The sequence below is a fragment of the Cyprinodon tularosa genome, unplaced genomic scaffold (assembly GCF_016077235.1).
Source record: "Cyprinodon tularosa strain WSP-4 unplaced genomic scaffold, ASM1607723v1 ctg338, whole genome shotgun sequence".
NCBI classification, from domain to species: Eukaryota; Metazoa; Chordata; class Actinopteri; order Cyprinodontiformes; family Cyprinodontidae; genus Cyprinodon; species Cyprinodon tularosa.
The window spans coordinates 635579-652725 of record NW_024039050.1 but is presented as its reverse complement, the minus strand read 5'-3'; the positions used below and the strand labels follow the sequence as shown (position 1 = coordinate 652725).

Here is a 17147-nt window from a genome sequence, read left to right as displayed (position 1 = left end):
ATTTTATTTATCTCTTACCCCTAATAATTGTTGAGTTGTATTTGTTCTGTTTCAAGTTTAATCAAAAGTTAATTACATTAAGAAATCATTAGCATAAATGCAACTTGCTCTTTTTTGAAAATTCACCTTTAAGTATTTTTAATGATTAGTGTTTCACTTATTCACACTGCTACCGTAAGACCAACTTAACTCAGAAGTGCTCTAATTCTGTCATCTATGTGCAAAGGAAGGATTTGTCTAATCATATGGGGTTTATCATAATCAAATATAAGCTTAAAAATCAGTCCCTTTACATGCCGTACACAATATCATTCTATTGTAACGATCTGTACATTGTTTTCAGTTAAAAAATGCTTCTAAACCCTTGGGCCCCAATTCTATTTTGATCGCCCCTGTGTGCACTCTGGAAACTGTGCTCCTTCTTCTGCCTCTCAGCGAAACAAGCAGCTGTGTGTGAGTCAGGAAATAATATCTGTGTGTAGAAAATGTGTGTGTATTGCGTTTCCCTTTGCCTCGGGACAGAATTCAGAACCATTTTTGGACCTTACTGTTGGGCGGGAGGTGGGAGGGGGGGGGTTTACAAAACTTTTAGTACAAATTGATTTTCTAACTTTAACATGTTAATTTCAAGACATAGTAAGATGTAAATATATTAATCAATATATTTCTTATAAAATCGACCATAGTTTTTCACTTTTTATAAACATTTGAAAAAGAGGTTCAACACTTTAAATCAATGATTTCAGCTCCTCTAAAGGTTCACCTCCAGAAATCACAGCAACATCGATAGCATTTGCAAAACAACATAAACAAAATATAACTAAAACCAAACACTTTATAATAGAAAATGTCTAGACCAGATCCTATTTCTTGTGCACATTATTTGTATTTTCTTTTTCGAAAGTTTTGTCATTGTTTGTCTTGTAGTATTTTCTGATGACTTTGGTCCCACTCATTACTGAATTACTCAAAACGCATCCAAATAGAACGTGCAGAAATTCGACTTTTTCAGCAACAGGTTTCCTGCATACCTTTCTTATCATATGTCCGGACGTGGATGCATAGAGAGAATCCAGTTCTTCATGGGATTTTATGTTTATTGCCATATTAATCTATGTTTTAACATAACTGTAATCTGATTATCTGCTGTTTAATTCTACTATTGATCTGTTTATACTGAAACATAATAGAACTAATATTTTATACCCCAGACAGACATGTTGACATTGAACAAACAACATAGAACAGACAGACAGACAGACAGACAAAGAACATAAAGACAGACAGACAGACAGACACATGCCGGCTTCTAACATAGTTTTGTTTATAGTAATATATAATCCTATTTAACAGATACAGAACGTCGTGGCGTTTTTAAGCTTCCAGCGTGTGTCTGTGTGTGTCAGCGCACACACAGACAGGCTCATAGGAGGAGAGAAGAAAAAGGGAGGGGGCTTTTACTAAGAAAAACTTGTTTTGAAACTTTTTAGATGTTGTCTTACAAATTTTGAAACTTCTCTTCTATCCACTGTTTACGTAACAAATTGTTCTGTAATAATTAACAACTTTTCGACCAAATATGTTTAAAGATTGGGCACAATTAAGCCTTTTCTGTTGGAACAAACAACTGGACTCCTATTTTTCATGCAGGTCAGCTATTAGAAAATGTGACGCAGTTACAATTGAAGTGAGAGCAGACGTCTTTTACAGATATAAAGTGATCACTTTCTTTCTTTTGTTTAGTCTTTTATGTTTTTAGACTTATTTATGCAATTATTTTCACTTTTTATGTTTTGATTCCCTTATTTAATGACTTTTATTTCCTCCTTTTATTTTGACCTCTTATGTCCTCTGGGACACTTAGGAGAGGTTATTAAACATCTCTACATTTTGTAGGGACTGGATCTTACTCTACACTGTTTTCAGTCTGATTAAATTACAGTGATTAAGCAGATCTGATTACAGATTCTGGAAGGAGGTTTGAATTTAAACAGATGTTTTTAGTGTACACTTAGATTTCAAACACACAAACAGAATCACACAGAGTCACACGTTAATACAGAATCACACGGAGCTCCTTAGACATTCATACCATTACATGCCATGGCAATTAATCGGTTGTGCACAGAATTCTTTAACTTCATAGACCCAAGCAGCCAATTTAAACTAATTTGCATGCACTTTCCAACTCTTTTATCAACTTTTGGTCTAACATCATCAACACAGAGCCACACTGCTCTCTGTTGCTTCTTTCTCCGGAGATAAACAACTTCAACAACTGAGATCTCGATATAGTCCCTCTGGACTTCAGGCCTATTTCTCAACAACAACAGCCTTTCAGGCTCAGTCGAACTGCGACTCGGCGACATATTAAACTAGGAAATTTATTTTCCTCACTAGAATGAGATATACATATTAGTTGCATCATTCATAATGATACATCACTTATAATCCGTGACCGCCAGTTTCCACCAATTTCTATAAAGTTATGGTGCAATCTCGCTTCAGCAGATTACTATTAATCATCCAAAACAAAAATCCGAGCCAGTTCTCGACAGCTACTATTTATCTCAAGATGCCAATTTATGCTGCAGCAAACATCCAGTGGCAAACAGATAATCGTCTGATACAGTTTAAATGTGTGTCCAGCTTCCAAGCAGCTTAAGTGATCTGCTTTATATCAGTCATTAAAATAGGATCAAGGGATTTGACCTACCTTCTCCTGATTCTAAAGTTGTTCCCGGGTTCTTTTCTCAGCTCGGCCAATGCATCAAATGTGGTGGTTTTCAATGGTCAAAAAATCAGGACACCTTCAGTCGATCATCTGATTGCCCACAGGACGGGAGAAGAAGCGTTTATTTTATAGATCAAATTCACATGCTGTCCTCAGTACACGTAACACAGCGCTTCACATTTCAACAGAACACATCTAGCTTTTCTCAACTCCTCATTCAAATCTGGGCGTTTATATAGTTTCAACATTGCACTGTGTGGATGTATGTGCACGACTGGACGCTCTGATAACATTTCCTGGAAGTTCTTGGCTAGTGACCGGATTGCGTGCGAGTGGGCCTAATGATTTTGTTTTTCCAGACTTATCCTGGCAGTCAAGCCAAGATGAGTACGTGGCCTCCAGACTGCTTGCTCTGTGTTATCAATCATTGTGAGCTTAAGGTCACGATGACCTGAGGCAACACAATTCGCTTCTACACAAGAGAGATAACCGCACCCTGGAGAGGATTGTGAAACAAAACCCATTCAAAAATGTGGGGGAGATTCACAAAGAGTGGACTGCAGCTGGAGTGAGTGCTTCAAGAACCACCACACACAGACGTATGAAAGACATGGGTTTCTGCTGTCGCATTCCTTGTGTCAAGCCACTCTTGAACCACAGACAGCGTCAGAAGCATCTTGCCTGGGCTAAAGAGAAACAGGACTGGACTGCTGGTGAGTGGTCCAAAGTCATGTTCTCTGATGAAAGTAAATTTTGCATTTCCTTTGGAAATCAAGGTCCCAGAGTCTGGAGGAAAAGAAGAGAGGCACTTCATCCACGTTGCTTGAAGTCCAGTGTAAAGTTTCCACAGTCAGTGATGGTTTGGGGTGCCATGTCATCTGCTGGTGTTGGTCCATTGTGTTTTCTGAGGTCCAGGGTCAACGCAGCCACATACCAGGAAGTTTTAGAGCACTTCATGCTTCCTGCAGCTGACCAACTTTTTGGAGATGCAGATTTCATTTTCCAACAGGACTTGGCACCTGCACACAGTGCCAAAGCTACCAGTACCTGGTTGAAGGACCATGGTATCCCTGTTCTTAATTGGCCAGCAAACTCTCCTGACCTTAACCCCATAGAAAATCTATGGGGTATTGTGAAGAAGAAGATGCAATACACCAGACCCAACAATTCAGAAGAGCTAAAAGCCACTATTAGAGCAACCTGGGCTATCATAACACCTGAGCAGTGCCACAGACTGATCGACTCCATGCCACGCCGCATTGCTGCAGTAATACAGGCCAAAGGAGGCCCAACAAAATACTGAGTGCTGTACATGCTCATACTTTTCATGTTCATACTTTTCAGTTGGCCAACATTTCTATAAATCCTTTGTTTTTATTGGTCTTCAGTAATATTCTAATTTTCTGATATGATGAATTTGAGAATTTCATTTGTTGTCATTTGTAATCATCAAAATTAAACAAAATAAACATCTGAAATATATGAGTTTGTATGTAATGTATGAATATAATATACAAGTTTCACTTTTTAAATGGAATTACTGAAATCAATCTACTTTTTCATGATATTCTAATTTTATGACCAGCACCTGTAAAAGCTTGGCTTAAGATTTCCATTCCTGCATGAGATTAAACAGGATTAGGCAATATTTAATGGAAGAAAGCATCTCAGTTTTATTCTCATGTAGCTGGACAACAATTTTAAATATCCAGCTTTTAATTGAAAGTTGAGAGTTTGGACATCGTTAGCATAACAATGATATACACTACAAGCAATAAAAATGATCTGACCACCGAAGAAACACATATTAATTAAATGTGTGTGCGTTTAGGTAGTCTTGGTAGGATTTACAACCAAAACCTCCCTTCAGGTTTTTTTGCGTCACCATAGGAGAAGCTATGAGTGCTGATCTGGACCGAACCGAGAGAGAAAAGCAACAGAAGCTCCTCCGGGCAGCAGATTCCCACTCAGTGGGTTTGAATCATGCAGTTTTATTAGAATCAGTTTCTGAACTGTCAGCTTGGATATTTAATATGTAAGAACATTCAGTAAAGATCCAATTCTTCCCACCTCTGACTTTAACCATCTGTGACAGAATCAGACGCACTCGGCCAACAAAAGTCAGACTTTAAAGACAGTTGGTCTCATTAAAGTGGCTGAACGGAGAGCTCACAGATGGAGTCCTTCATCTCCATGAAAACCTGGATGTAGAGATTAAAGAAGTTATTTCTGTTCTCTAACACAGAAGTCTTCTAGTTCACAGAACGGTTAATGCTTCATTGAGTTCCTTTTCAAACCAGAACAAACACAAACATTTTGATGTACAGATGTTATGAGACTAGGATCTTATTTAAGAAGACCAAACCAATATTTGAAAGTGTTTCCGTAAAAATTCAAAAAATATCCACTGGACTTGGTTTTCAAGTCCAGTGGATATTTTTTTAATTTTTACGGAATGACTATGACCTGGATGACTGAGAACCTTCATCGGCATTTGAAAGTGTTGTAGACCTTACCTTCTTCATGTGAAAATGAGACACATTCACATTTGATCACACTGAGAATCTGCTTGTTGTGTAAAAAATAATTTTTGTACTTATCGGTATATTTTTATTCTTTAAATAATCTTAATATATCCAAAGTTACCAGATTAATCAAAAATCATCTAAACATTCATGTTAAGGTTGAGATTTAGGGTCAACAGCAGATGTAAAAAAAATAAATAAATAAAAACTTTTAATAAAAAAAAACATAATTTTTTGGTTCTTTTGATATTTTAGTTTTTTTTTGCATTAAATGTAAAAAATATAAATAAAGGCTGCAGCCCATGATATGACAGGAAGAAGTAAAAAGTTCAGACCGAGGAAACCGCAGCACTGATCTTTTAATAGTTGGACCCTCGGCTGCTGAGGAAAACCTGATCCATCTACTGTCCGTCTCCTCTAAAGGTTTAGGTCCAAAATGGCTCATGTTGTTCATCAAGCACATCCTAGAAACTTGGCTGGTTTGAATTTCTAAGTCTACCATCCAGATGGATGGTAGTACTCCAAGTTTCTGGGCAGAACAGTTTCCAAAGTACAGCACTGTCCAAACTGGCTGACCTGTGCTATAAAAGGGATTTCTATCACATTTGTATCAGCAGGGATTTTTTTCAGAGGAAACATCAGACCATAAAAACAGGTCAGGGATCCTGCTGCAGCTAACCACACTGAGTACAATCTGTAGGAAAGTTTAGGATCACAGGATTTAAAGAGCATCACGAAAGCACCTTTAATTGTTTCTTATTTTCTCACATGCAGCAACAAATATCAAAGTGTTTCAATGTTGACTACACCAAGGCAAGGTAAAAATACATAAAAACAAATTATTAAAGATAGTTAAAATTAATAGTTCAATGAAATCTTGGCTAATAATGGTTAGATAGCTCAGGGCAATGACACACCTTGCCGATTTAGATAATGTGTGCCCGACGTCCCAGAATCTTGTGGTAAACAGCAGCTAGGTTAATAATGCGATCAAAGACTTCTTTTATGCAGACCTGCTCCTGATGCTTTAGAGGGAAGCAGCTTTAACTGATGCTCCGTAATGCCCATGAAATGATGTACAAGCATGATTTCATGGGCATTACGCTGCCGTGCGTTATATATAAGTTAGGGTGTCGTTGAACATAAATTCTGGACTAGTTATGAATACGCTATGTACTGTTAATGTACATACTGTATACATTATAAAAAGAAAAGACATGAAAAGTTCAGCGTACACCAGCATTTTAGGAGATTCTGGGACGTCAGGCATATGCTGGCTTTATGAGCCTCTGAAGGTTAAGGTCCGAGTCCATTACTGCTACTACCAGAGTATGATTGGTGGTTTCTAGCTGGATTAACCCAGATGTGCGCTAATGCTTAAATGCTTCTTTTGGTCCAAAAAAATCTTTTCTTTTTTTTGGCCATGAACTGATTTCTTCTACTAACGTTAGAAATATAAATAGAACTTTATTGATCTCACAATGGAGAAATTCACTCTGTATTAGACCCATCCCCTTGGGGAACAGTGGGCTGCCACTCTGTAGCACCCGGGGAGCTGTGTGGGGTTAAGGGTCTTGCTCATAGAACCAGAGTGGAGGTTATGGGGATTGAATGAGGTACTCGACACCTTCTCAGATCACAGGTGCACTGCTCTAACCACTAGGCCAACACTCCCTCGTTTTTTCTGTGTTTGAATAAGTTCATAGTAACCTGACATTCTAATCTACAGGTATGTATCACCTGCATAGTTATGGTAATTTGTTTGTTGCAGTTAAACCTCTTTTTCTGTTACCATAGTAACATTCTTTCCAGAGCTAACGTGCTCAGGAGCAGGTTTTATTCAGTAAACTCAGAGTATCCTTTGTGTTTATTTCCTGATTTAATCAGTAGAGTTCTGTCATAGTTTTGTGCAAAAAATAAAAAGGAAATTATTCACTAGGTTCGTTAGACACATTTAGGGTTAAAAACTCAAGAACGTCGTTTAGACAAAGCTCCAATTAAAGAATGAGTGGCATTAATTCACAAAGAATTAAATATTTATTAGGAAAGGGTTCTCAGACCGTGTATAGATGTCCTTTATATTCAGAAAATTATCTTTATGAGCTTACTGATTCATCCAACAATCCTTCACATCCATTCTGTCCTCTCATCTGCAGCATTACACAGACTTCTACAACAATCCTTGATATCAGTGAGATAACATTGATGTGTGATAACAGCATTATAAAAAATTGCACAGTCAGACAACCACTTAGTATTTACTGTGTGATGGAAGACAGAAATAAAATGAAGAGGAACCCCATGAGATGATGCACAGGTCCTACCTTTTAGAACAATGTTTTTTATAGTCCATCTTCATGTGCAGACAGGTGATTTCACCTAATAGATTGATCCACTAACATTCAAGCAATAAACTAGTTTTCACAGCAGACTGTTTGATATTTATTAATTTGACTGTATATGTATTTCTGGTATCTGAAATCAAATTTTTCTTGTCAAAATGAACATTTATATCTAGAACAAACATTCTGGATGTCTAAAAATGAATTTCAGATCCATGTCTCTATTGTTACAGGTCATCATTTGTATTATTTTAAGTAGGAATTGTATTTCGAATATTATTTACTTATCGAATATTATATTTACTTATTCAGTAAAGCTGATATATGTCAAAACTTAAAGTACGAAAACATTTCTATGTATCTAAAACTTTTATTTCTTTTTATCTTTTAAAATGTGTTATTACAGTTCTGACTTGGAATGTGATTCTGGCCAGGAAGAATTGTATTTTAGTTGTATACAAATGGAATAAAAGAGAGCAAGAGTGCTTTGAATAAATGTTAAATCAGCCTGCCATAGATTTCATATAAACATACGCATTAACTCAAGTAGACAGCTTCCTCTCCTTTGCAGCTGTTGCTCTGTCTTTTAAACACATCCTCCATTTGTTTTTTCGTTTCTGCATTAACACCTCTAGTTCCCGTGGTGTGAAATAAGCACTTCCTTTTGCTTGTTGTCATGGTGACTCATCAAATCTGGGCTCCAGTGATAAGGTGTTTTCATACAGTACTTTTTACATATGTTTTCAACTCTGATTTAACCTATACTCAGAGTTGACTTAACTAACCCACTGTTAGGAATCCAGTTTGTGTGGTCTGTTTTTGTTTTTCCTTTTCTCCACCACCAGGTGGTGCCCTGTCCTCATTGGGCCTCCCTGCACACCTGCGGCTTATTGGACCATTATCTGGAGGACTATTTGAGCAGTGGGCTGTCACTACCTCGACGCCAGAATGTTTGCCAGTTTTGGGTACTCTAGCCAAGCTGAGATTAGCAGAGTCTAACCTAAGCTTTGTTTCTCTGAGACTTATGTTCTTTTGTCTTTGTTCTTCGGCAGGAAGACTTCCGGTTTTACTGGATACCTGGTCCTTCTCCCCCTGGAAGGAAAAAGCTCACCTAGCAGGGGAAAACCTCTACATGATCCGTTCAAGTTCCCATCGGAAATCTGAGTGACTGTCCACTTCATTACTCCTCTGGGTCCAACGTTTGTCTACCTGTTCACTCTCCAACATGTTCACTATTCTCTGGATTAACCCACACAGACTGGATTCAAGGATTGACAAGTTCCCCCCAAACGTGAGTCCCTCACCAGCATAATCCTAACAGCATCCAAGATTCCGACGGTACCTGTACTAATCTGTGTAAACTCCCCTTATCACTTCCAGTTCTGGTTCACCAGTTCACTGAGTTCCAGATCCTACCCCTGTCCTCATTACAACTAATAAACCTGTTGAACGTTTCTCCGTGTTTTTCTCTGAGTGGTTTCTCTGTGTTTGGGTCAGATTCCGTTAACCGATCATGACACGGAAAGCTCAGAATTTCCAACCTTTGGCTGTCATGATTGGCTAAGAGACTTAACCCACATGCAGAACACCACACGAAGCTGAGTAAAAGTTTAACAGAGTTTATTAAATGAACACACACAGAGTAATATGAACTGGTTCTGGTACAGGTCCGGGACAGGAATCACTGATATCTGCAGAGATGGATAGTTTGATTAGCCAGGCAGCTCCAATGGGTTGTCTAGCGTGTCTATACAGATTGTACCTTGAAGAGGTTCTGGCTGATCCCTTTGAGAGGGGGAACCGGTTGGGTCCAGAGACTGTAGATTCAGCAGAGAGCTCAGCAGCAGCAGCGTCTAGCTTCTGGCTTATGAGTTTCAGACCTTGGCTTGTTTTCCTAGCTCTTCCTTGAGAGCTGGTGGAGGAATCCAGACTGATATCTTCAGGTTTGGCTTCCTTGGGCAGGCAGGCAGGTTTCCAGGCAAAGCTCATCCAGAGCTTCAGACTTCAGTCGGGTTTCTGTGAGCAAAGAAGACAGAGGCAGGTTAGAATCTAGTTTCTCTTCTTGAGTAACCAAGATTCGCTTAAGATAAACAGAGGCTCAGGTTCGCTAACCAAACTTGGTCAACACTGCGGCGTTGAAGGAAGGTCTGACTGCTGCTTATGTAGAAGGTCTCCTGATGGGCTGATGATCCTCAGGTGTGCTGAGGGCTCCAGTCCAGGAGACCCACGGCGCTCTCTGCTGGAGACAGGTGGCTAAATCAATCGCTAAAACAGCTTTGTGCAACGGGCCTCATTGAAAAATGGCTGAAGAAGGATAAAAGCTGTTGGTAAATTTGGATTATTCTTTGAACTGTGACCTAATGGTGATATGAATAACCTAGCTATTAGGTGATGGAAATACATAAGTTATCTTTATACCTTGCAAGATATTTTTAATAGTCATATTATAACTTTTAGAAACTGAATAGAAATTTTTCTAGCTACCCGTCTCGAGTAACGCCATATTCAATAACAGTCCAACATGTTTAGCTGCTGCAGAACAGATCCTGCCCTCTAAAAGGTGAAACAGAAGCCTGTAATCGACATCTTGAATGTTTTTCACATAATGTATTAATTATAATACAATAAACTTCAGTTATTTTAAAGCTGCCATTTAGTGGTGCACCTCTATCTGCAACAACACCATAGTTCTTCCTTCCACTCAACTTTCTGTTGTTAGATCTCATACAGCAGTGTTTACGGAAGAGGATTAGGGCCACTGGAGAAAAAAAAAAGTTAACTGATTTTTAAATTTTATTTCAGTTTAACATGGGAAAAAAAGGCAGAATTCTGACTTTAATCTCAGAATTCTGAGAAAAAAGTCATTCCATGGTAATATCTTTTTGTTGTTCACCCTCCATTTAATGGATGTCCATTACTCTCTGTTGACCAATATTTCTTTACAAAGCCCTTTTTATGTAATATTCACATTAATATATCAGATGTGTTTAATGTTTATAATATATTACATATTGTGAGTTTTGTATTGAATGAATGTTAGAGCATTTTAAGAGACAATCTATTGATGAAGCTGTGAATCTCCTGTAGTTTCTGTCTGAATGAAGCAGAGAGGGAGGCTGCTCTCCAACAGGTGCATCCCCCTGCTGCTCCTCCTCCTCCTGCTGCTCCTCTTTACGCGCTCTGCTCTCCAGCTCCGCTCACTCCGCGCCTCAGACCCGCAGCCCCTCACATCAACTCTTGTTCCAAACTTTTCTCTTCGCTCTCAGACTGATCCAGAACAACCGCCACGCCGTTTTTACGCACAGCAGCTCCTGCAGCTGGAGCGCTTCTCTCCTCCTAATCATGGATGACGAGTTCCTCTCCAACCTTTCTCCGGCTCCTCCCGGAGACCCCGAGGCTTTGACCCCCAACTCCACCCTGGAGCCCGGCTGGTGGGGGTCCTCAGACGGCGGGGAGACGGCGCACTTCGTGCTGCGCTGCGTCATGACCTCTGCCTACATCCTCATCATCACCGTGGGTCTGTTGGGCAACATCACCCTGGTGAAGATCTTTATCACCAACAGCGCCATGCGCAGCGTGCCTAACATTTTCATCTCCAGCCTGGCTGCGGGAGATCTGCTCCTGCTGGTCACCTGTGTTCCCGTGGACGCGTTCCGGTTCTTCTCCGAGGAGTGGGTGTTTGGCGAGGCAGCCTGCAAACTCATCCCCGTTATTCAGCTCACCTCTGTCGGGGTGTCGGTCTTTACGCTCACGGCTCTCAGCGCGGACAGGTGAGACCCGCCGACCCAAGAAGCAAGTTTGTTTCTGCTGGAAATTAAACGAATAAATAAAAAACTAATAATGTTCTTAAATTTGATAAAGAAAATCATCTAAAGCCACAGTTAGTCCGAACATTTTACCCCTTATAAGTTTAACTGCAGGGCTGAAATCTTTAGGTTCTAACTGTTCACATATTTTCTAATGAAAAATGATGCAGAGGCTTCACACTGCAAAAAAAATGAAATCTACTTAAGTAATTTTTGCTTAAAATAAGGTTTTTTTGCTTGAATTGAGCAGGTAAGTGAGACACTTTGCCAATAGAACAAGATCATTTATATTTAAAACAAGAAAAAACTATTGCAGTGTCCTATTTTAGGTGCATAATATCCAATTATCTTACTTTAGGAGTAAATATACTCATTCCATTGGCAAATCCTCTTATTTACCTACTGAAATTAAGGGTAAATACACTTAATTTTAGAAATATGTTCAGAAATATGAGAGCAAGACAATAATTGCAGCTCAAGTTTAAGTTTTGTACTTTTAATTTTAAAAACTAGAACCAGTTGTTTCCTTATTCTAAATATACAATAAAGAATATATGATGAGAATATATAATATACCGATGATGTACCCCCTTTTATCACTATTTTGCTCATATTTATAGAGCCACTGCAAAGCTTGTGGTATTTTTCTGTCAAAATATTTGGCTGCTATTATTGGCTGAATTAGTAAATATGCTTTAATTATGGTTTGGTGTAAAAGTCTGTTGGTGTTCGGGGTCTTTTCTCCATCTGCTTGTTAGAAAATTCCCAGTTACACTGGTGTGAAACAGTCCCGCAGCATCATACTTCCACCACCATGCCAGACAGCTGGTATAGGGTTGAAGGTTTCCTCCTTAATCGTTTGACTTTATCTAAGCAGCTCAGTCTCATCTGACCCAAAGCTTTCCTCACGTGGATTGACCATCTCTGCAACTCCAGCTGCTTTCAAGTGTCGCTTTTGGTGCAGGGCAACCTTTCATGGACCTATCTGTGCACAATGCAGTAAAATTGGTTTCCAAATGGTGCCCCAGCAGGGTTTCAGCTCCTCTACCTTTTAGTCTCTTGCATTGTTTTCATCAGCCGATCTGCAGCCTTTTATAACTAAATTGGCTTAAACATGTCCTGAATTAGATATTTTTAAACATTGAAACCTCAAATTCTGCCTAATTTAGGGTTACTATCAAACAAAGATTGACAGAAGAGGTGCAGAATATGTTTTTTAATGTTTTAGCCTTTGCTGAACTTTAGGTTTTTATCCTCTCCTTCATGTCAAATATCTGTTAGGGTTGTGTCACGAGTTCCCCAGTCCACCTGATGGACTGCTTTACTGTTCAGCCAACTATGAAGAAAATAATTATTGCATGCAAGGTGCTATTCTATCTGAAGCAGAGGGATCAGAAACTGATTCAGGATCAGGTCAGGCAGCAGCTGATGCATCCGCTGGTTTCCTGAAGGGGTTCCGCCTGTTCCTAAGGCTCTGGTTCTGATCCATCTCCAGCTGTGACTTGTTCACACGTGCTGTCGTTTGTCTGCACTGTGCAGCATTCCATGTGAGCTTTGTGTGCAGCTGCAGTTACATCTGCAGTTAGAAGAATCACACCAGACTCGCGGGATGATTTTCACAAAACTGCTGCAGAAGTTGGAGTCAGAAGATTAGTCCTGCATCACTGCGAGGGGCGGAGGTCAAATCTTACAATCTCTTTGATTAAATTGCTGAATAAAACCATTTCACCTGTTCATCTGCTCGATTTAAAGAATCTCCAAACCTTTTTCTTTATCCTGCAGTTGGAGATGCAGGGGCTGCATATTTCATAACGTACTCTCTAAGAGCAAAGGTGCAGTTTAAAAACCTTTCGCAGTGCCGTCTCCCCTGCCTCAGCTATAGCTCCCAATCACTCCCATTGTTACTGTGAAAACTTTCTGTTCGTTCCAGTCCAGCTTTTCTCCTTCGGTTTCTTCTCTGTCTGCTGAAACTCCATCCCAGCCCATTTATCGGAGACAGATCTGCAGCGTGTACTTTACCTGGATTAATCAGACTGGTAAATTCAATGAAAGCCTCGGCTTGCTCTTTTGACATTTTAGCTTAATCTTTTTTTGAAAATGTCTTTTAGTCTGCTGCTCCCATTGTGCTAAAAAATAATCAATGCTTTGCTGGTGTCTGCTTTTTAAAAATGCTGTTATCTTGTTGGAAAAGCAAAACATCACCGATCTGGACCTTTACCTTTTTAGCACCATCACATAGTCCCCGGCACTTTTTCAAACATCCGTTTTGTTCCCCCAACACTTTTCACTGTCCAAAAAACAATGTTAATCTGTAGTACACAGACATTCGTCGAGCACTAGGGCTAAACGGAGAACTGCAGCTCAAACTGGAGCCCGCTTCCCTTAGTTTAGACCGCCCACAAGCTCCTGATTAGACCTCTGACTTTTCTTGTGTCATAGGCTGTCACTGCTAACCTGACTCCGCCAGATGGATTTGCTCCGCATATCCATCTGGAAACCTTCCGTTGAAGTAATTTTGGGAAGGGGCAAAAATACTGGTTAGCTGATTGGCCTATGTTGGTGATAGACGAGCCAAATAAACCAATCAGATCAACGAAGCATATGACGTACTAACAGCCAAGCTACTCTTGCCGAAACCAGTCGGAAGAAGAGCAAAAACATCTTTTCCTCTGAGAAAAGCCTCCAGAGCAGTGTTTTGCTCTTCTTTCAGTGAAGAAATACTCTGTAATTCCAATTAAACTTGCTCGACAGCCATGCTAACGCTAGTTTCATCGGCTGAAGCCGCCATGTTCTTTAGACTGAACTGTCGCGCTTCTCGTTGCGTCACACCTCAACCCGCCTCAAAGCCAACGCTGATTGGACGTTCGTTTGGTGAACGGCTCCAAATTTTCTTTAACGGAGAGTCTTCAGACTGATTAACGAGTGAAATCTTGAAAGCTCACGAGATCAGGATGGTCTCACGAGGCTATGTCACCGCTGTCACTCCTGAGAAGCTCACTTTACAATATATGATGCACCACTGAATCAGGTCTGCGATTGGATGGTCAAACCAGCTGAAGTTAGTTTATATTAAAAACACTTGCCTCGCCCGCTTCTGAAATCAAAATTCCGTCCATGCTGTCCGAGCATTTGCTTTCTGGTCTAATATGGTTCCTTCTGGACATCTCTCCCCTGTGGTGTGCTGCAAGGTTCTGTGTTGTGGTCTCTACTGTTTCTGCAATATCCTTTCCCTCTTCAGCACAATCTACAGTTTTTCCAAAGAATTCTCAATTTCACCAACTTTATGCAGATGATGTTTGGTTGGAATACCATCTATAAAGGAAAAGTTAGTCAACAAGGATTAATCAATGGGTCATTATTTATACATAAAATTTATGCGTTTGCAGCAATTTAATGAATTTAGCGTTAATCAGTGAAAAAATAAAACTATAACCGATCGCGATCAATGTGTTTGGGAGCGGCCATTTTGCCCAAATATAGTAACCCCTCCCTCCTCCAATCTTCTGACAGTGACGTCATGGTGCAGTAAGCCTAGCGCCATTCTCCCCGCTTTACAAGCTAAATCAATGGGAACTACTAGACACATATGCAATCAACAACAATTATTGAAGATTTCCAGAGGACTTCACCATTGAAATTCACCATAGCTATAGTGAAACTGACAATGCCCACGTGCATGGCAGCTGGATGCTGGAATACATCAGGTAAAGGTGAAAAAAAAAAATTATTCCACCTTTCTGATTCCTGATCCTCCACGGACGGGTTCATCGTTGGATTGCCAACTTGAAGAGGGAGGATTTGTCATCAGAGAAAAAAACACGTAATATGTAGCCGACATTTGGAAGAAGAATGTTTTCAAGATGACTTGGATAATAGCGCGTTGTGACAAATACCAGATACAGCACTGGGACTTGATCAACAGCCGATACCGCACCGTGACGTCACAAACCAGTAGGTGGCAGTAGTGTTCTTTGACAAACATGGATGCCTCCAGTAAAACACATTCAAATGAAAATTACTCTTAATTAAAAACATCACAATTTATTGAGCAGTATGTAATGATTTCATATTTAAAGTACTTTCAGAAGTTTGTATTCTGAATGTGACCAGACTTTTCCTTTAATACCTAGGAGATGCTGTGTTCAAATGTGTTCAACCTGCTCTAAAATTCCCTTACCCTGTTAATCTGTTAGGAAACTTTTCTTTGAATCATGATTTCATGTCAGGTTTCTAGTTCACTCTTGCTTTATCACCTCTGAAAATGACTTCGTTGAGTCTCAATGTGTCTCCCTCTGAATTTCACCCAAAGTTTCAGGAATTCATTTTATAACATCTGGACTAAAACATTTTCACTTTTCACCTCTCTTAACAAAGACCGGTTTCAGATGGTTCTAAATGCTTTTCCTTGACTCTTTACCAGTTCCTCTGATCAACTCATGTCACTCTGAGTTCTCTTTCAGATCCTGGTTGTGGTTCAGCATATAGAATGAGTAGGATTGATTATAATTGTTTCACACCGTGAAAATCAGTTAAGTAGCTCTAATTCTGGAGTGTCATGCACATATACATGAATCTATGGATGTATGTCACCATATCTGTTGATATAGATAAAAAAAACATGTAATTGATTGATTGATTGATTGATTTTATTGATCTCACAGTGGAGAAATTTACTTAAATACATCGGCTCAAATAGTCAAAGGAGAAGAATGTGCCAAAGGAAGAAAAAGGTGCATGGGATACAGTGCAGTGCACCCACATGTGACGGCTTTGTTTTATTTATTTTTTTTAATAGCAGGATTATTAATCAGGATTATTGCACAGGGTATTTAAATGGGTATTATATAGATGGATATTTATAAATATATATCTATTGCACTGGGTTTTGAATATAAATAAACTGGTTATTGAACAGGGTATCAAATAGTATTTGCAGATTATACATTGTGCAAGTTATTACCATTGTAATGTTGCATTGTAGTCTGGTTGCAGCGTAGGAGAATGACCTGCGGTAGCGCTCCTTTTTACAAAGGTTGTGTAACATTTTTTCACTAAAGGAGCTGCTCAGTTCCTCTACAGTCTGTTGCAGAGGGTAAAATGTGTTTTCCATGATGGATGTAAGCTTGGACAGCACCCTCATCTCAGCCACTTCCTCCACTGAGTCCAGAGTGCAGCCTAGGACAGAAGGGGCCTTTCTAAGTAGTTTCTTCAGTCTCTTTCTGTCCCACTCTGCGCTGCCAGGGGCCCAGCATACAACAGCGTAGAGGAGGGCTGATGCCACCACAGAGTCATAGAAGGTTTCAAGAAGGACTTGTCCACTACATAGGACCTCAGCCTCCTCTGGAGGTGGAGGCAGTAATTTGGATATTTACTGCAATCTGCCAATAAGATTTCTTAAAGTGATAGAGGTAATTGATTGGATAAAAAGTTGTTTTTTATCTGTTGGACTTACTGTTTTTAAAAAAAACAAAATTTCAATCTGAGTGGGATTAGAGAGAAAAGACTGTGTGATGTGAGTGAAGATGGTGCTAGCCTTCCTCTGATTTCTGCAAATGTCTGTCAAAGAGGGCAGCTAGGATCACATAATGCTTTCTGTTTCATAGAATTGATTTTTTAGATCTTTATACCCTGAACGGTCTCTGAGGTCCAGTGAGTCAAGCCTGTGTATCACGCGAGAGGAGACTCATTGGTAGCAAAAAAAACTGTTTAAATCACATTTTTTGGACTTGCATGAATTTGC

General features: G+C 39.6%; 1 protein-coding gene and 1 long non-coding RNA gene across 2 annotated transcripts in view; one reads left to right on the top strand and one right to left on the bottom strand.

The window, feature by feature from the left end:
- Window positions 1-119: 119 nt before the first annotated feature.
- On the bottom strand, window positions 120-3205 carry LOC119789414. The gene is made up of 2 exons (XR_005281581.1): window positions 2713-3205; window positions 120-2670 (listed from the first exon to the last, which is right to left on the bottom strand). It is a non-coding gene; the product is annotated as an uncharacterized LOC119789414 (long non-coding RNA).
- A 7608-nt stretch (window positions 3206-10813) lies between these two features.
- The window catches only part of nmbr (neuromedin B receptor), an 83235-nt gene continuing 76901 nt past the window's right edge, over window positions 10814-17147 (top strand). The window contains exon 1 of the mRNA XM_038294272.1: window positions 10814-11371. Within this exon, the coding sequence (XP_038150200.1) occupies window positions 10944-11371 (428 nt within the window). The 5' untranslated portion in view covers window positions 10814-10943. The remainder of the gene's footprint in view (window positions 11372-17147) is intronic.